A 21,340-nucleotide genomic window follows, 5' to 3' on the forward strand; every position below is an offset into this window, starting at 1 on the left:
ACCTCCTGCCTTGACGATTCACTGAGATTCTCCCCCACTCACCCATTTTTTCCCTTTAAAAACTGCCATTGGGCTTCCCCAGTGGTGCAGTGGTTAAGAATCCGCCTGCCAATGCAGGAGACATGGGTTCGAGCCCTGGTCCGGGAAGATCCCACATGCCGCGGAGCAACTAAGCCCGTGCACCACAACTACTGAGCCTGCACTCTAGAGCCTGTGAGCCACAACTACTGAGCCCACGTGCCACAACTACTGAAGTCCATGCACATAGAGCCTGTGCTCCACAACTAGAGAAGCCACAGCATTGAGAAGCCCACGCACCACAACAAAGAGTAGCCCCCACTCGCCACAACTAGAGAAAGCCCGTGCGTAGCAACGGAGACCCAATGCAGCCAAAAATAAATTAATTAAAAAAATTTTTAAATAAAAATAAATAAAAATTAAAAATGTAAATAAATAAAAACTGCCACGGCTGAGCAGGATCTTCAGAGTTGCTCTCTGGACACGAGTCGACCTTCTCCCCAGATTGCCAGTTTTTCTGATTAGAGCACCTTTGCTTTCTACTGACACTTGCCTCTTGAATTACTGGCTTATGAGCGGCAAGTAAACAAACCTGGGTTTGGTAACAACAGCAGGAACTTTTAAAAAGGAGTTTCTTGGGAATCCCCTGGTGGTCCAGTAGTTAGGACTTGATGCTTTCACCACTATGGGCCTGGGTTCAATCCCTGGTCAGGGAACTAAGATCCTGAAGGTCGTGCACCGCAAACTGTGAGGTGCGGCCATAAATAAATAATAAATAGTAGTTTCTTTCCTGCTACCTCTCCACCAGCTCCCCCTCAACACCTCAAAAACAAACTAAAGGGCTTCCCTGGTGGCACAGTGGTTGAGTCCACCTGCCGATGCAGGAGACGCGGGTTCGTGCCCCGGTCCGGGAAGATCCCACATGCAAGAAGTTTTTAGCTTTAATGTAGTCCAGCTTACCAATTATTTCCTTCATGGATCATGCCTTTGTTATCGCATCTAAAAAGCCATCACCCAAAAAAAAAAAAAAAAAAAAAATAGCTACCACTTATTTGAGGATTTCTACTTGACAGATATATTAGATAAACACATTTAATTTATTTAATCCTGAATTTGGAGATAGGTGAGTGAATCTCCATTTTATTCATGAGAACTCTGCACCTGCTCAATTTTACACAAGTAATAACTGATGGTACCGAGATTAAAATATAGGTGTATCTCACCCCTGACTCCATCCTTCTTAATCATTAACGTCGTTAGTAATTAACAATATTCAATAATACTTATTAAGAATTAATATGGGGCTTCCCTGGTGGCGCAGTGGTTGAGAGTCTGCCTGCCGATGCAGGGGACGCGGGTTCGTGCCCCGGTCCGGGAGGATACCACATGCCGTGGAGCGGCTGGGCCCGTGAGCCATGGCCGCTGAGCCTGCGTGTCCGGAGCCTGCGCTCCGCAACGGGAGAGGCCACAGCAGTGAGAGGCCCGCGTACCGCAAGAAAAGAGAAAAAAAAAAAAAAACTAAAAATAAGCAGAGCAAAATATTATTATTCAGTAGCTTCCAGTTTGGGGCTATAATCTCTGGTTTAAAACAGTTTCCCCAGGAGAGGCTGATGATCATCCCAGTTTGGAAACCCATAACGAATCCTAATCTTTAGTCACCACCCCCCACCCAGCCCTGTTATTACCTGCCAATTAAACCAGATTTTTAAATACTGAATTTTCTGAAATCAAAAACTAATTTTACCTATAGACTTTTCTCAGCAAGCCCAAGTTACCAGATTTAAGTTTCTGTAAAAATAATTTGGTCTGAATGTTATTAAGACGTCTGAAATATTTCGTAAAATTTTTGGCAGCCAGAAAATAGAAATGCTTTAAAAATAAAACTTTTTGCTTACTCTGCTCTCCCTAGGAGGTAGGGAAATAAACTAAACTGTGGAACAGCAACAATAACAGCAGCAAAAAGCAGCCTCAATGTTTCCCTGAAAAGGTTTCTTATAAAAGGTTCTGGAATCAGCTGTCACAATATTGGCTGCCAGGCTGGGGAAGAATAGGAGGAGGAAAAGAGATGCACATTCACCCTTAGGTGATAACTGCTTCCTCTTTCTCCAAAGAATGAGACTTGAACGCTGCAAGCTATTGCAGCTACTGAACTAATCTTCCTTACTATAAACCTTACCAAAAGGAAATATACAGGAAACAGGGAGGTCGGGGGGAGCAGACCAGAAAAGGCCCGGCTCCCCTCCAGTTTCATATATATAAGCAACAGCACCATCCTGAGCCTGAAGGGGAAAAATCAGGCTATAAAAGTATGAGATGATGGCAAGATATTATCAACGGAGAAAAGTTAAGGAATGAGTATGTGTACTTATTTTCAATCAAACAAAAGATAAATGATCAAATCGTGTTGCTCAGAAAAATGATCCTTAAAAAAGGTCTTCTTCTCAATATTCTTTAAATTGTCAGCATTGGTGAATAGGATAGCAAACAAGTTGACTGACATTTCACCCAGCACCCCACTAGAAAAGCCGGAGCTATGCTAATTGAGAGCTCTGTAAAACAACAGACAAAAAGTTCACTATTATTGGAATGCTGTGGAAATGCAGTAAAATGCTGATGATCATGATAGTACTATAGAAGAGGAACTTGGCTGAAGCCTGTACACTTACTATATTCATATCTGGCAATAACTTGGCAAGGCAAATATTATATTCCTAGTTCACAGACCCTGTAACTGATGTTCAATACATTTAGTACTTTATCTAAAATCATATCATTTAAATCTAATCTTGCATGTTCCAGTCCTACAGCCTTTCCAAAATAGCCTTACTTGCACCTATACGTGAGAAGACTAGCCAATCACCAAGTCGTTCTTCAAAGTGAACATCACTTGTTTTTATAGTATTAGATATATTTAACTTTTTATCACACTATGTCAAAATTCATAAAATTAAAATATTAAGGTTTTTTCTTTTTTGCTGTTTTTAAATACATAAAATTTAATTACTTTTAAGCAGTCACAAATGATGTTGCATATAATCAAAGACTATTAAATGTACTTGGTATGTAGTTATCTTCAGCAATACGTTAACGGAAATTCTAGATATATCTTCCATTTCTTCATATACTAAAAGCTAAGAGTCATTTATTTGTTTTTACATGTCCTTCATTTTTCTCATATTGTCCCTGCTGTTTTCTCTGAATCTTATATTAATTATAAGCAAAACAACAACCATATACCCAAAGGCAGTTATTGCAGATTCCCCTATTATACCAAAGAGAAGCATTATGATCTTTGCATTTTATTTGATTTCCTGAAGTGAAATAACAAACATGCGGAGAAAGAAAAAAAGTGTCCTCTGGAACATGAACACGGACTTCACTAATCAAGGCCATAATTACCGAGGAAACATGTATTAAATTCTGAATTCATGCTATTTCACTTGATGCAAGAGTTGTAATCAGACCAACAGAGCATACAGGAGCCATCTGGGTGCTGCAGAGCTGTAAAGACAAACCCTGAGAGCAAGGGCACATCGACCTTCCTAGCACCAAATCACTGCAGACTTTTGTATTAGAAAGTGCTGTTCTTCCCTTTTGACTTCTTATTTTCCTTTTTGAAGAAAGGAATACTGTAATCAGTAGGTATGAAACTGTATATAAAAAATAAAACATCACACCATGCAACCTTTACCACAGTATCACATATCACAGATATTCTAATGATCAAAGAATTTGATTTAATATTCAGTTTTATCCAACCCACCTCCCACCCTGCTCACACCTTTTAAGGAATCTCTAATGTACTCCAGAAATCAGGCTTTCTATAGCTTAAGTTTCATTTGAGAAATCAAAACTAAATTAGCATTTCCATTGTTCCAGGCATTTAAGACAGGAATCTGACTTCTAGGCAATGACAATGGATTTCAAATTTGTGCAAACCACATCATTTTCTGTGAAACTGACAGAACCCAGCTGAATATGAGTAACCTGATAGTCATGAGATCCCGTCAGTCAATTGGATTCCTCTGAGGCAGCAGGTTATCGAAAATTGAGCCAAGTGATGTAATATGCATCCCAGACAGTGTTATGAGAACAGCAGAGATGATTTCAATGAGACTCATTATTTATTCATCACAAGGTCCAATTTGCGTGTCATTTTCACTGACAGTGTACTCAGTTAACTGGTTGAAATTTAGTGCTGATAGGGTGTTTTATTCCGTCCCGTAAAAAATTTTTTTTCTGTCTTCCTTTGTGAAAGAGTACAAAACAAAGAAGGATTTGTATTTGTGGCCATTCACAGTAATATCTGAACACGTTTCAGGAATACTGGAAGAACGGACATAGGAAAGAGCCCTTAAGGACTCCCTGTTTTTCTCATTAGGAGTATATAATAATATGCCAAATATTACAGAGAAAAAAGTACGACAATATTAGCCTTCAGAAAATAACTGCTTTTCTTTTAAATGCTAAAGAACGAAATAAACACTGATAGGAGACACACTCACTGAATGAGATACAACTTCTACCCCTGAGTCTGGTCGTTAATCTCATCACCCAAGGGACCCTCTCTCCCCAAGGTTTAGGGGAAGAACAGAAAAGAAAGTTCTCCAAGAGGCAAGAAGAGCTGGCCTATACATTCTTGGGCTTCTCCCATGGACCAGTCCAAGGGCTAGCACATTTGAAAGCCATGCATCACTTCCCATCATTGTCGGGGTGACAACCCATCTTAAAGGGCCCCGACGTCGTTAGACACAGTAGCTGTCTCAGTCTACCTTTCCTGATTCATTTTCCTCTCCAGGTCCTGGTGCTCTGGGTATCTAACAAAAGGACTGCTCATTCCTCCTCAGTAACTTCCTCTGAGCATCCCTCTGTGTAATGCTCAGGCTCCGCTCTCCATTCTTCCTCGTCCGTCCAATTATAAATGCCCATATCCCAAGAATCCTTTGGGTTCCTCCTCACACACCTTTGCTGCTGAAGGCACTTCAGCTGAAAGTCACCTCCCCTTCCTCTAAGCCGCCCTAATGCTCCCAGGGCCTCCCCTCCAGCCCTCACCACTCTTCAGCTTGAATTTCAGTTCTACACTGGCAGGCACTATTCTCCACTTCCTACTACTCTCAAATGTCCTTCAGGGCAGAATTTTTTTGATTCATCTTTGATTCCCCACATCACCTAACACCACGCCTTGCACAAAGATGAATCTTTAAAAAAACAATCATAATTTGTGAATAGAACGCTGTCCCAGGTATTAACACTCTAATGCAAGCATTACAGAAACCTGCAAGGGTACTCAGCTTCCCAAATTTAAATAACTGGAACCTAAACCACAAATAGAATACAGAATCATCTTAAGTTAGCTGAGCGAGGAAGACAACCTGCAGGAATAAAATACCCTATTAACCTTTGCCTTTTTGAATTGTAAAATATTCCTGAACCTCGACTTTATTTGTGGTGTTATCTGGTTAGCGGTCTTCGCAGCAGTTCAAAGTTTTAAAGAACTACAGGTCATGAATATTAAATGCTACAACAAGTTTACTTGGAGGAAATCCAGATTCATTTGTAGCTGCATGACAAACAGTCCCCCAGTTTCAATAATGCGAGGAAATACTGTGATCGGAATCGGAGTATCTTGCTATATCTGGATTCTCACAAAGTCAAGTGTAAGGCAAATGGGGGAAAAGACAATCCTCAGAAAGCAGGAACACTACTTGGAGTGGCACAGATGGTGATTAAAGACAATCAGAAAGGGCAAATATATCCTATTTCATTCAAGGCAATGGATATGAGGGTCACATCTTGCATAAAACCACAACCTGGTCTAGAAAGAAAAGGGACAGGGACATAAATGATAAGATTCCACCAATGTCATCCGAGCAGCTAATCAAATAAAAAGAGCACATGTGGATTCAATGTGCAAATACCTGCAGGCTATACGCTGGCTCTTCTGTACACGCGGAGTCACACAAAATAGTCTGATATACAGAAGCACTACGTTTAATGTCTTCAGTGTTCCAACAGCGACAAACCCAAACCTTCAACAGAACATAAGACCCAACCCTCAGAAACCATTCTCAAGATAAACCCTGTAAATGGTTTGGAAATATGGGACTGTTTGTTAGTGTGGGTCTGATCACTGCACCCCGCTGTAGAGCCCAGCTTACATAATACCCAAGATAAAGGTAAACTTGTTCAACAAAGGCAACCTCCATCAAACACATCCTGCTTAGCATTAAAATAAAGTTATTTCTAGACAGAGATGACTTGTTTTTTGAAAGTGGCAATGCCTCCCGTTTCCCTCTCTAATAATATAGTCTCTTTATCTTGTTTACGTGAAATAGAGCCGCAAGATTTTATTTGAAGGAGGCTGTCCAGATAATGTACATCTTGGAAGCAACTACAGCAAAATTAATGCAGCCATCTTTAGAGAAAGTCTTTAAAAAGATCAAACTCAAAGGGCTTCATTTTTCCAAATTATTTTGGGCTATAGTTAGAATTGTTACACCTGCTTTCAGGTTTCCTTTTTAAAATTTTTTCCCCACCTGTAACTGAGTAAGTGATTATTAGGCTAATAAAGGTGGGAGAAAAAGATGTTTCCACATTAAAACAGTTAACAGATGTTAAATAAGCACAGAAAATGGCCACTAGGCAAGCAATGACTGATGTTGGGTAAGTAAGAAAAATGTTGCCTTTACTGATTTTATTACCCATGTACCTCCCGGGGTCATGGGAGACTTGTAAAATATTTTGTGGGCAGATAAAAGTCTAGCATTTATTTGCAAGGCTAGTGTGTGTTTCAAGGGTTCCCCACTCCCCTTACTTAGTTTTATGTTGTCAAAAAGTAAGTGAAGGGGCTTCCCTGGTGGCGCAGTGGTTGAGAGTCCGCCTGCCGACGCAGGGGACACGGGTTCGTGCCCCGGTCCAGGAGGATCCCACATGCCACGGAGCGGCTGGGCCCGTGAGCCATGGCCGCTGAGCCTGTGCGTCCGGAGCCTGTGCTCCGCAGCGGGAGAGGCCGCAGCAGTGAGAGGCCCGCGTACCACACACACACACACAAAGTGAAAATAATCTAAGATAGGCTAAAATAATCATTTGGTGAGAAGTCAAGAACACTCATTTTTCAACATTTTTCTGACATGCATTTCTTCCAATCCTACCTTCCAGAACTCACTAACCAGTAATGAAATCCTCACTATAGAAAGGGGCGAGTATAGGATTTCACTTTACCATTGCAGGTACATCCTTTTCAAAAGTCAATCTTAAACAAGGGTGAATTCAGTAATTTACTAGGTACCTACTATGTGCCAAATGGTGCACTAGATGCCAAGAATAATGTAGGAAACATATTAAATAGATGCTGAAGTGAAGATCTAGAACATTTAACAGTTTTCAAAAAAATAGTTAGGAACTCTAATTTTATTCATACACATTCCTGAAGATTTTATATTGTTTTCTTAGAAATCTTCCTAACTATTGAAAACTATATTATTTCATATTATATTCAACCACATTATTTCATAAGTCATATTACTCTCTTGATAAGCATTTACTAAATAAGTTAAATGTGTTAACATTTTTGACATATTCATACGAGTGCCTGGCAGATATAAACACTATACATGTTTACCAAATACTAAATAAAATATCTATGATTTTCTGGGTACCTACTGTTTTCCAAACACTTCATCGAAGAAAAAACTTTCGTATTTCTTTTGCAGAACTACAAAAAATCTACATGTCATATGGACACAGGTATCCCTCGCATGAATCTTAGAAGTCAAAAAACGGCAGCCAAGACTTCTGGCCAAATTCAGTCATCCCAAGGATATCGTCTGGCCCAAACAGGGCATATTTGTTCTTAAATTAGTAACCAATAATAAATAACAGGAGATGTCATAGAAAATACAGGTGTCTATCTTAGAAAAATATTAACCTCTACGAAACTGAAACCTGTATTTGCTTATCGCAATAATGGGATGGAGAGAAGTACGAGTGCGAGAGCATAACCTCTAGTTCACCACGGGCCCTTCTGCCTGGTCCTGGTGTGCATTTGACTTTGGGGCCTGGATCTGATAGGCCTCTAACTTCTGACATTTCTGAAGAAATGTGAAGGGAGAAGCTGAGTGTGACTGCTATGAGAAAAACATTACGGACAAAACTATAAAAATGGAGAGCCTTGCTCCTCTGGTTTTAATAATTTCCAGCTTGTAGGACCACCATCTTTAGATTTTTGAGTATTTGGCTGGTTCTCTAGTTTGCCTAATAGAGGTAAACGTTTGTGCACTGGATTTTTCTCTTTATATATAAGTTATGTTTTAATAAGGCAGGGAAGTTTATTTCATGTGGCCAACTATGATAACTCTGATGCAGAGTTAATCAGTAAGACATTTAAGACGATTATTCGTTTAAGGTTGAAAAGTCTTTTAATCCACTTCCTTCAAAGTCTCTTCTAACTCACCCCAGGCATAGAAATCTATTTATTTTAAAGACAGAACATGGAATTTTTCTATAACTTCCATATGTAATCTGTGCCAGTGTTTATAAGCCCCATAGTCATGAAATTCTAAATGAAAGTTTTTGCTTAAATATTCATACTTCAGCTTTAGTTGATTCCTAATTCATATGCTTTCAAACCACTGCGTGTTTAAAGACTAGTAGAAATTTATCCTTTGGCCTTCTCTTTCTTGAGATAAAGAATTACATTTCCACTGATACTTCTTCTTTCCCTTCAAGTAATGTGCATTAAGTGACTTCCAAATATTGGGCACCCAGTTCACAACGAACTCTCTACAGTTTCACGTAATCTTCGTAACATCTCTAGGAGAGAACATTAATTATCTCAATTTCTACACAAAGAAACAGGGCATTGAACTAGTCCAACGTGACTCAGCCAGTGCACGTTAAGGTTCAATGCCTATTATTTTCTTCTCTACTGTGGAGTCATCTGACTACTTTCTATGTTCATCTTCACACCTTCACAGTGTAAGATCACTAGGCAGTCACAAATATGTCTTCTAGTCCTAGTGATTCCACCATTTTCTGGGTGACTTTCACATCTCTGGTTCTCTACACCTCAGCTGGAAACAAGGGGACTGGCATAGATGGTCTCAAGGTTCCTTACGGATCTGTAAAGTCTGTTATCCCAATGTCCTCATTAAGCTCACTGGCCCAAAACCTAAGAGTGAAAGAAAAAGCTAAGTTGAGATAGCAACTATCAGATGAAGGGTTTTGCTGCCCTGACCACTTCCCTTGCCCGCAAGCAGTGGCTGCCAGACAGCCTGGGCAAGTTTCCATCTGAAAACTTCTCAAGACACTGAACATTCAAAGCCATTAAGTCCTTTCCCATAGTGCGGGGGACTTCACACTCTCTACTCTTAACGAATTCCTTCACAGTGATGGGGTTCGGGGCAGGCTGCCACAGAATGTGCCACTTTGGCATGTGGATTATATGGAGCGAAAGACAATTAAGGCCCAACAGACTCAAGAAGAAGTTTTTACTTCCCTCTTAAATGCCTAAAAGGATTTAGTTAGCCTGTGCCAGGAAGAGAGTTATTACCAAAGATAACTTTTTTACATAAGGAAGACTGTGGTCTGGAGTGGCAAACATTTGCTCGTCCTGTCTTCCTGTGAATCGTCTTCCTTCCTCTGAAGTTCCAGACCCCTCCCCCCTTTTCCTTAGCTCAGGATGGCATTGAAACCTCAACTGCCTAACTGTTGAGGAGCTTCTCCTGTCTCTGAGGGGGTCCTGTATGTACAAAACTAAATCTGTTTTTCTCCTGTTAATCTGTCTTACGGCAATTTGATTATCAGGCCAGCCAAAGAACTTCGATGGAGAGAAAAGTTCTTCTCCCCTGCACTAGTGGCACTTCTCGTTTTCTGAAGCAGCAGTTGCATGAGTAACGCTGCCAAATAAAATACGAGATGCCCAGTTATATTTTAATTTCAGATGAACAAAGGATAGACTTCTCTTATAAGTATGTCCCAAATACTGCATGGGACATAGTTATAGTAAGGAGATCAATCAGCAACTTAATCCTTGAAAACAGGCTTACAGACCTGAAAATTTCTCAGAAGAGAACTTCAAAGGTCCTAAAAGCAAGTCCTGAATTGACATACCGAGGTAATTTCCTAATTCATGAGATGGTAACATGAAAATTCTGTAGGAGAAACCACAGTGTTTCACAGGCTATCAACACAAGGTCTTAAAACACCCAGTCTGTATCCCCAAATAGTTCTCAACCTGCATAGGACAAGGACCATGTCTTATACTTACTCTATTTGTATTTCCAGTAAAACAAGAAAACTGTCTATTGTTGATGGCATGATTTTCAAAGGAAAGAAAAAGACTATTTTCCCTAAATTTCCTTGAGAGACTAATTAAAATTGATTTGAAATTAAAAGCTTGACTTTCAAACCATATGTTCTTTGCAAAGCATCAAACTCTAACCAGAGTTTTCTTTTAAAGTTTCAGCATTTAACCGAAATCACAAAAGAACTTCATTAAGCACTTGATACTGGAGTTCCCTGCAGAGCAGAGGCACAGCAGTAATTACTCTGCCTCCTACGTAAAAGAAAAAAAGAGTCATTTAAAAGTAAATGTTTCCGAGGACTTCCCTGGTGGTGCAGTGGTTAAGAATCCACCTGCCGATGCAGGAGACACGGGTTCGAGCCCTGGTCTGGGAAGATCCCACATGCCGCGGAGCAACTAAGCCCGTGTGCCACAGCTACTAAGTCTGCGCTCTAAAGCCAGCGAGACACAACTACTGAGCCAGCGAGACACAACTACTGAAGCCCGCGCGCCTAGAGCCCGTACTCCCCAACAAAGAGAAGCCACCGCAATGAGAAGACCATGTACCACAACGAAGAGTAGCCGCCGCTCGCCGCAACTAGAGAAAGCCTGCGCACAGCAACGAAGACCCAACGCAGCCAAAAATTAAAAATATATTTTAAAAATAAAATAAAAAAAGTTTCCATTTACCTCAATTTTGTTATTTCAATTTCTTCCCAATTGAATTTTAAGTAAAATTAAGAACTGAGAGGAAAAAAGTGGTAAAAACTAGAAAACTTGACAGCTTTCTCAGGGTCAGTATCCTAAACCGTAATTCCTTGCTTAAGAGTGTCCAAAAGGATGGAGGAGCTGGCTGTGGTCCATGATTTAGAAAATGGCTGAGGTCTGCAAACACTGGCGAAGTTCCGCCTTTATACTTAAGTTAAAGCAAGGGTGAGTTTATTGCCAGGGAGGGAGGACGGGGAGATGGGAAGGAGGCAGTTTCTCAAGAGGTGCTGGTCCACCCAAACACACCAGCAGAAAACTGCTCAGTTCTCTTTAAGTACGTGGGATCTGAAAGTGCTTCCGTGACCTTCAGATGACATTGCATTTTGCAACCACTAAGGGAATACAGAAGAACACATATTAAGCCCTGAAGCAAAGGTCTTAATTGGCCTCAGGGCAAAACTTACAATAACCACTTTCTGTTTTGACTCTTCGGTTCTTATACACTACATCAGGGAAAGGTGAATATGACTCACGATTTAAGAATGTGAGTTCCCAGTGCACTGCAGAGAGGGTTGTTTTCCAAAGTCAGCTCAGGAAAAGTAATATTAACAAATAGCAGAGGATTTCCTCTTGACAGAGTCGACCATCTAGCTCTATGATCAGCTGTGTTATTTTTTTCAAACACATTTTAGAGGCAATTTATTGGATTACAGGGAATTTGGGCCGAAATCGAGGAGTAAAACTAAATAAATAATAAAGATGCATATTCTTTACAAGGCAGAATTGTCCTTCTGGCCCCTTGGAAATCATGAAAATAAGAAACCTGAGAAATAAAATAATCCGTGACTGACACCCAGTGAGTAGGGAAAGGTCAGAGAGGACACTTCCACCTCCCGAAGATCAAAAGGTAACTTACTTTAAATTCTCTTTGAAGAGGAACACATTTGCTTTGTAAATGGGGAAAAGGGACCAAGCAAGGAGAGGACTCAGTAATCCAATGCTCAAGCACCAACAATCACTTACTTTGTAAATGGTGGGTAAGATCTGTTTCATTTTCAGCCTGTGAAAGACAAAGACGTCATAAACGGCTGAAACCGCCAGGACCGTCACTCCTTGCTCTTTCCACAGCATGCTGCATCCGGCGCACAGTCCTGTCCCCAGGAACCAGCCCCAGGTCCTGGCCGAGGCGCCCCTTGTAGAACAGTGTTTCATGTAGCAGAGCAAGGAGAGGAGGAAGAAGAGACTGGCCCCCACATCGGCCCGGCCCACGATTCCTGCCACCGCCTCCGTGTGGATGGGGTGAGAGGCAAACATCAAGCCAGCCATGAAGGTCCAGTATCCATCCCCAAGCAGGATCTTGGAGAAGCTCGTGAAGAGACCAGTGACCGCCGCATGCAGGAGCACGTTGACAAGATGGTAGCTCCAGGGATTCAGCCCTCCGATGGCATGGTTCAGGCGGAAAGAAAGAGTGCAGAGCGGCCGGTAGGACTTGTGGCTGCCGCTGTGGGTTAGCAGCGTCCCCCAAAAATCATTGTAGAAAATGTGGGTCCATGGGGTTTCTGGGAGAAGGTCCTGGTTAGTCTTGATAGCACGGCTAAAAAATAAAATGTCGAAACAGAAATCTAATGTAAAATACAGAAAGAAAGAAGGAAATACACTGCTAAAATATACTGCTAAAACACTGCCTCCCTTTGTAGCCTTGTCATCGCGTGGCTTTGTCATCACGTGGCTTTATGATGGAATTCCAGGTATACATGATTAATGCAAACGAGCCTTGGAGCCGGCTTTACAAGTAGATTGAATTCAGATCCTCCCCTTAATGGCTTACTAGATCCGCAATTAAGGTTGTATTTCTCTCCCTCAAAAGCTTTCTTCCTTGTTTGAATGCAAATACCTTTGAAGAATAAATGCAGAGCTAAAGGCTTAACTCTTAAGGTTCAATAAAGCAGTTGCCAAACAATTGCCCGCGTGTTGGCTAGAAAGTCTCAGGTGATACTGGTGCAGGGGATACACTTACAGCAAGGACTAGCCACCCCCCGCCCCGCCCCAGCAGAAATAAATTTTAGGTAGAACATCTGTGCCCAAAGCAATGCTTCCCATACATGCAGATCACCTGGGGATCTCATTAACAGGCATGTAAAGGTTCTAATTCAGTAGGTCTGGGGAGGAGCCCGAGATTCTACATTTCTAACCCTTGTAATTGTTCATTTATCTACTGTGTAAAAAAAGCAAAGAACACTGCTTTGCAGATACATGAGTGTTCTGGAGACCTAGTGCAAAGAACACCTTGGCCCTGTGAGCTGCTGCTATTATTATTCTACAAAGACTGTATTCTAATCTACAAAAAGTCCCTTATAAAATTCAGTTCGACCTACAACCTCTGAAATTAGGTGCATCTGGGGGCTGGAATTAAGACAGACATCAACATACATTAATAGTAGTTGGTTATCTACTCTGCCAAACACTATGCTAGTCCTTCTGTATATATTATCTACTTATGAAAACGAGCTGACTTTTCTAGATGCTCAGTAAAAGGCAGAAAGTCTGTCAAAATCAGGTTTTAAAAAGTACTCAATGTTACAGACAGTTCTCCAGTGTCTATATTCTCCATTTTCCCATACTTTAGTTTTTAGCTGGGTACATGTCTTACGGACAAAAAATTATCATTTCCTATCTTCCCTTGCTGCTAAATATGGTCCTGTGACTAGTATTTGGCCAGTGACTAATATTTGGTCAGTGGAATATAAACAGAGTGCTATGCACTACTAGAAAAAAGTATCCTTAAAAGGAAAAAGCTTAGTATTCTTCCCTCTCCTACCCCTACCCGCTTCCTGCTGGAGCACAGATGTAATAGCTGGAGTTCCAGCAGCCATCGTGACTCATAAGGTATCCTTAGGAATAGAAGTCATGCCAACAGAGCAATAAGACTGAAGGAAACTGAGTCCTGTCATGGTAGACCATACCAGCCCTTGGCAAACTACCTGAGTATGAGAAAGAAATTGCTATCTTGTTTAAGCTGCAATAGTTTGGGTGTTAGCACAGCTGAATCTACTCATCAGTGAAATCCTTTGTTAACAGAAGACCTACTATATCACAGTGGTTTGATTTTCCATTTTGATTCTGATTTTTACAAGCCTCCGTGTATTGACTGTGTATAAATGAATTTCCATATAAATTGGCTTTTAAAATATTAGAAACAGATGTTAGTCTGGATCCATTAAACTAAAACACCCTGTTATGACATTCATCAAGAGTCTACCCCAGAAGTAATTGCTTAAGACTTGATGGGTTATAATTAAAATTTTAAAGAAATATGAAAAACTGCCAGTGTTGTTAGAGCTGATTTCAAGCCATTGAGAATGAAAAGCCAACTGGCCTCCACTGAACATTAACTTAGATACTGATGTGCATTTCTCTAATATCAATGCAGAAACGTTCATACTATCAAAGTCAGGGCAGCAGGAAGTTCAACAGCAAAGCACTGTGGGATAAGGCTTGGCTAATTTAGCGAGAAAAGCTGAAAAGCACATTTTGTTTAGGGCAATACTTCACCCTTTCAGTGGCAGATCCTTATAGAATGGAGACGCATGTTCCCTAAACCAGGTTTTCTACATGCTATTAGTTCAGCTCCATAACTAACTCTGTAAAGGCTTTTTGAGGGAAAGGGAAAAAAAAGAAACACACGTTTAAAAGTCTGTTCAAAGCTGCCAGAATTTCTTATATCCGTAGCAATACATCTAGTAATCTGCAGCAACCAACAAGATATACTATGCGTTTAACTCTCATGAAACAAGAATTTCAAAACAAAGAAGAAAACTAACAAATCTCATAATTTCATTGTGAGAAAAACCTTTGATGCGGCACAGCCCTAAATTTACACTGTAGAAAAGAATTAAAGGCAAACAGTGTCAATAAAATAATAGAAGAGCAAAGGAACATCCCACCCATGTTCAAAATATACTGCACTAAGGGAGACTTCGGTCTGATAAAATTCTCTGATGGGCATTATCTTATTATTAGCCAGGTTTTTATTGACTCAATAAATGTTACGGCAAAAGAACAAGAAATAAGACTAAACTGCACTGGGCTTTAGTACATAAGTCATGTCACACATGCAAGTCAGTGATAAGGGATGCATTACGCATCCTTCACATCATATTAAGAAAGATACAGACCAAAAGGGATTTAATGGAATCTGGATAATCTGCCAGCAAAATGAGAAGTAAAGGTAGTCTCTCAACACTCGACATAATAGATACTCATCTGTTTGCATTTTCTTATGCAAGTCCAAAACTGAAAGAGGGAAACCTGCTACTTCTCAGTCAATGAAAAGGCTTAACTCAAAACAAAATGTCATGCTGATATAATTTCTAATGTTACTTCTGTGAGTGGGTATTGAAAATTCAGAAAGACACTAAGGGATTGGGAAACTTTCCACTCCAGGAAAGGTGAAGAACGCTGAAGCAGCAGGTGTGGAAAAGAAACAATTGTAGGCAGAATTCTCCAGAGAACACAGGCCCAAGAGACTGCCTTTTGAAGCAAAAAGATCCAGTCTCTCAAGCTTTCAAGGAGGTCTTAATCTGTTTTCAGTTTTGTTCATTTGAGGCTGTTTGTTTTTTGCTGCATTATGATTTTTCCTTTAAAAAATGTTGACAAAGGCCAACGCTATTGTAAAACGTAAAACGGATGAATGATAATGACACTGCCATCCCAACTGTCCTTGTGTGGGTTTCTCTCAGTACTATTTTTCCTGTCCATTGACCTTTTCAGTCAAGAGCACCCACAAAAATGATGGCCATCAGTCCTTCAGAGGAGGAATGATGCTTAGATTCTCCAAACATCAAACGGCACGCTCTTCCCAAGTACTTTCAAATTGTTCTACTAAAAAGTAAGTAAAGGCCAAACTCTATATTTAAAAAAAATTTTTTTTTCTTTTAGGTGATGGGTTGAAATTTGTTCCACAGGAGAAAGAAGAAAGAGCATGGCCTTTGTTAACCTGCCCTGCTTCAGTGCTACCCAAGCACGCCTATCTATGCCCAGAAAGGGCAGTGAAATGCAGTGGCTAAGAAAACTGAGTCTGGAGCCAACTGGTCCAGAGTTACTCCACTTCTCTGTACCTCAGTTTTTTCATCTGCAAAATAAGGATAATAACTGTACTTGCCTTATAGGACCATTTTGAGGAGTAAAGGAGTTAGTAAGCAAAAAGCACATTGTTATATGTAATATGTGTAACACGTGATAGCTGCTGTCATTATCAGTATTATCACCATTAACACCAAACAACTAGTGCTAGCCATCAATGCAAAATCAGTGCTCTTTCTTCATATATATATATATAGCCTTCAAAAATCTATGTACCATGGTCCTATTTCACTTAAAATTCCTTTAAGCTTTTATGACACTCTCAGCACAAAACAATAAACATTTATGAAGTCTTACCTGGGGTCTTTTATCTTTTAACCCATTACTCTTCCCATTCCCCTCCTATCTTTTTTGACTTCTTTCCAACTCCTTGGCTAGCATCTCTTTCAGATTTTTCTCCCAAATGTGGATGTTTCTCTCGGTTCTGTCTCCTGACCTCCCCTCTCTCTACACTTTCCACCTCTGTAGTCATCATCTTTGACACCTGCAACTCAAGAGATGCTTTCTCCATCGACGCCTCCAGCCTGAGTGTTGCTCACAAGCCTACACTTGTACTGCCCCAGGTGACAGCCATACCTGAATGATGCAATCCCGGTTCCTCTACTAACACCAGAGTCTTGCCTTTGGCCAGTTAACCTCTCTAAAGCACAGCTTCTTTACCTACAGTTGGTAGATAACAACGCTTCTCACAAATTGTTGTGCTGAAGATCAGATGAGGCAATGTTAACTTAAAATGTTTGAAAAATTACTTAGCCTGCTGTCACGGACTGGTTTTTCCAGACCCCTTCTTCTTAGCTAACAGTGTCCTGTTCTTCCTTCTGAGAACAGGCCACATCCACCCCTCAGTCCATGTGCATAGAGTGAAGCTGTTATCCCCACCTCCTGATGAAAGGTTATCATTTGATTTGACCAGTTAGCGTACTATATCCCCCCATCCTCATTTCTGGCCACAAGAACTGACTTAGCAGCCAGCCAGGTCAGTCGGAGTCAAAACAGCTCCAACAATCTACTGGGAAAGGACATCTTATTTTAAGAATGAGATGAAATCCTAGGGCTACTAAAGGATTCCCTGAAGACAGAACCTAAGAATGAAGCCAACACAAAAAACCCAGATCAAGGAGACAGAGGCAATTCTTAGTGCAGCTGGATCCCGTTGTGCCTGAAGCTAACACTGCTAAATAAGCCAATAAGCCAATACACTAGTTTGAACTGTTATTCTGACATGTGCAACCAGAAGACTGCTAAATGAAATAGCACTGTGTAACTATCAAGCAATATTGTTAGTTGCCCTTTCAGTATCTTCAGCTGAATAAGACTGAATCCAAATAATTTTCCTTACACACCACCTCCTTTTTCATACAAGCCCCTCATTAAGCACCATCATTCTTCCACCACTGACACCGCAGTTGTGCATGAGGGGTCCTTCTCTCTTTGCTCCTACATCTACTTTTAAATTGGTTAATGATATGTTGACGCCAGTCAGGCTCTCAGAGAAAAATCCAACTCGCAAGTTTCCCTTAAATTCACCTCTAACTTCCCTTTTCTCCTTCCCCCGCCCCCATTCAGGCTTCCATCATTTCCTACCCCTATTGCTTAGCAGGCTTACTAAAAGCGCCTGTTTATTATTCTGTTTCTTTCATTAGGCTCAAAGTCCCCTCATGGAAAGAGTATATTTTCTTCAACGCCCAATACGTATTAGGCACATAACAAATATTTGTAAAACTGAACTAGTCATCCCTGCCTGCTTTCATTCCCCTTTTGATCTATTATACATGCTGTGGATAGAGAAACTTCCTGAAATATAACTCCTGAAGTATAACCCTAACACCATCACTCTGCTTCACAAGAATCCCTCATCACATCCTATTTCTTACCAAAATAAACACCCTTCCCGGCCCAGCATTCACAGCCAGCCCCATTATGACTTCTAGGCCAATCTCCCATTACTCCTCTATATGCATCCTAATGCCAACCGAACTTCCCAGCTTCTAGGCCTTCGCTCAGATCATTCTGTTCCTTCCTCTGCCTGGATTGCTGTTCTTCGACCAGTTTACATCTGTCCAGATACACTTTAACTGCCAATGCTCGTTTGTGATGCCCCAGTCTCCCCTAAAGTCTCTCCTAGTTATTGTTGCAAATCGGCTCGATTTTAACATGGCGCATTGACACATTCCCGTTATTAACACTGACTTCGGGCTTCCCTGGTGGCGCAGTGGTTGAGAGTCCGCCTGCCGGGGCAGGGGACGTGGGTTCGCGCCCCGGTCCGGGAGGATTCCACATGCCGCGGAGTGGCTGGGTCCGTGAGCCATGGCCACTGAGCCTGCGCGTCCGGAGCCTGTGCTCCGCAACGGGAGAGGCCACAACAGTGAGAGGCCCGCGTACCGCAAAAAGAAAAAAAAAGAAAAAATACCACTGACTTCTTACTACCATCGTCAGGGATCTTATATGGGATGAGATGTGGAAGACGTTTCATGAAGGAGAAGGAGGAAATATATGCATTGAAATCAGGGCATTTTAACAGTCCCTCTTCTCTACCCTATTGAAAATCACAACTCAACAAAATGGATTGATTCTGTCTTAAGAAAATTATTCACTCACTCATTTATTTATTCATTCATTCCGTGATGGGCTAGACACTATAAAGGGCACTGCAGATAGGATGGTGAGTAAAACAGATGCACTGCCTTCGAGAAACAGCCTAGTAGAAGAGGCAAAGATGTGTAGAGGCCATTTCACTGCAGTATGATAAATACCTCTCTAACACGAAATCCTGATTGCCTTGGGAGAACAGAACAGACTTCCGACAGTCGGCGGGGTCAAGAGCTTCCTGGAGGAAAGCAAGTCTACATACACGGAAGGGGTTAAGCAAAAGAGTAACTGAGTTAGGATGTTGCCAGACTGATGGGCAATATTTTCAAGGACCCTGAGGCAGGAGAGAAGAAGGTGGTGAGCTTGGGACCCGAAAAAAATGCAATAGGTTGCTTTGGCTGGAGTGAAGTTTGAGGGATGGAGTGACAGGAATCACTGGCATTACTCTGTCTTGGACTATTGTCCTTCATGGGATGGAGAGCAATGTGGCTACACGTCAAGCTCTGCAGTGGTCTTCAGGTCCGATTCAGCTTGTTAGGACTTGCTTTATCTCCCCAATGCACTGTTAACTCCTAAGACACAGAACAGTATCTTATTTATCTTTTGGAGCCTTGCACATATTAGGCATTCAATACATATTTGACGAACTGAATTCTAACTAGAAATGATTGGTATTGATAAGCTGCACTCACCTTTTAGAAAAATTCTACATTGTTTTAAGTATATAGGGAATTATCACTTGCATCTAAAAGCAGTTCACTCACTCTGGGCACTAAACTCTGTTCACTCAATGATAATTAACTGAAAAAAACCATCAGGTTAATTGGCTTACCCAAATGTCTTTGGTACACATTTCCCACTTAACCTATAATCCCTCCATTAGAGTCTCTCTTTAGGGATAAGCCATTATATTTAGAAAGCTCCAGTAAATATGCAAATACTTAGCTACCAGGGTAGGGAAATGAGAGGTATATCGTAACATCTTACAGCCTGTCTTAGTCTGGCAAGAAGCAATGCATTTCAGATTCACAGAGGAATGTCAGGTAGGACAAATAAATTTCGGTGTTAGCTTTCTTGGTCCCTGCAGAAATGGAAGGCACTATGCTTTAGGCATGAAATTATCATTACACATGTAACACATTCCTAAACTTATTTCCATCTTGATCTCCTCCTACTAAATTGTAAACCCTTCAACGGCAGAGATGATGACTTCCTAAGCAACTGGCACTTTTTAAAAAATGTGAATTGTCACTGTCTAGATGTTGAATGAAAAGAGGCCAAAGGAGTAACAAAGAGCCTGCTGTCAGACATCCAAGGAACAGGGCCCCCGAGTAACTGCTCGCTTTGTGAGAAGGTAAGTCTGAGAATGCTCAGCCTTGTAACTAAAGGAATATTCTTAGTGGACTCCTCTTCCATCCCTTTAGGAGTTTTTCCTGTAAGCAATAAAGGAATTTTATGAGCTACATCTGACACAGCAACCTCTCCAGTTCCCCCCACCCCCAAACAAAGAAAACTAAGCTTTCTGATTAAATGTGGCCCCAGCTGCAACTGAACTAAGCTGAACTAAGCTGCTGGAGATTCAGATTCACTCTCTAGAGCTTCCCAAGTCTAGAGTCTGCCCAGACACTCTTCTTGTCTTAGTGGGAGAAAATGAAATGGATGAACCTTGGCCGAAGAAGTGTCTTTAGTTCCCCAAATAAGTCAATGCTGCCATTTTCAGAGTTTCTACAGGGAATGGTCAAGAAAAAACTTTAAGTAACCCTGAGAACAAATTAATAATCCATTTAAAAGAAAGCTGATGATTTAAAATGAAAACTTCTGGGAATTCCCTGGCGATCCAGTGGTTAGGACTCCACACTTCCGCTGCAGGGGGCATGGGTTCGGTACCCAGTGGGGGAATTAAGATCCCGCATGCCACACGGTGTGGCCAAAAAAAATGAAAAAAATTAAAAATTATTTAAAAAAAATTATACAATTAGAACTGGTTACTAAAAATGTTTTTTAAAGTATTAATATGAAAAGCATTTGACAAGATTAAAGCAAAAACTAACAGCATGACATAATCACAAAAACCATACTCCAAGCATTTAATTTCACTGATTAAAATAATCCTCTACCTTAATATTAGCTTCTTAACAACTTGAAATATCTTTCATTGCCTTGCAATCTGCATGAGGAAAAACAATATTAATGTTTTCCACACAAGTATTTGTTCACTATATCCATATCATGCCACCCTAACATAAAATATTATACTTACAATTCACCTCCTTCAAGCTGTACTAAATTGAATCAGTCTCGACTTAAAAGCTTAATGAAAATATCTTTATTCCTAGTTTTCCAGACTTGAAATCAGTAACCACTGGAAGAGGTACTATGAAGCTTTTTCACTCCCAAAAGTTTTTCACTCCATAAACTCCAAGTTTATGAACCACTTCAGTACACTGCTGTATATAATTTATGAATTTCAATCAGTTTCACAGGTTTTCATAAATTCATAGTTCTATAAAAAAAGGTGATTAAAAAATTTTGGTTTTCTTACATTTCATACTATGTTTCCCTTACAATGGGGTCTTGAGCACTAGTGATATGTTTTAAAGT

The 21,340-nt window shown here is 40.7% G+C and overlaps 1 protein-coding gene across 3 annotated transcripts in view; it reads right to left on the bottom strand.

The window, feature by feature from the left end:
* The window catches only part of TMTC2 (transmembrane O-mannosyltransferase targeting cadherins 2), a 769,790-nt gene that overhangs the window by 604,496 nt on the left and 143,954 nt on the right, over nt 1-21,340 (bottom strand). For all 3 annotated transcript variants that reach the window (XM_024737154.1, XM_024737155.1, XM_024737153.1), the window contains exon 2: nt 12,032-12,602. In XM_024737154.1, coding sequence (XP_024592922.1) covers nt 12,032-12,602 — 571 coding nt within the window. The remainder of the gene's footprint in view (nt 1-12,031; nt 12,603-21,340) is intronic.

Source organism: Neophocaena asiaeorientalis, unplaced genomic scaffold, assembly GCF_003031525.2.
Source record: "Neophocaena asiaeorientalis asiaeorientalis breed wild unplaced genomic scaffold, Neophocaena_asiaeorientalis_V1.1 scaffold134, whole genome shotgun sequence".
NCBI lineage: Eukaryota > Metazoa > Chordata > Mammalia > Artiodactyla > Phocoenidae > Neophocaena > Neophocaena asiaeorientalis.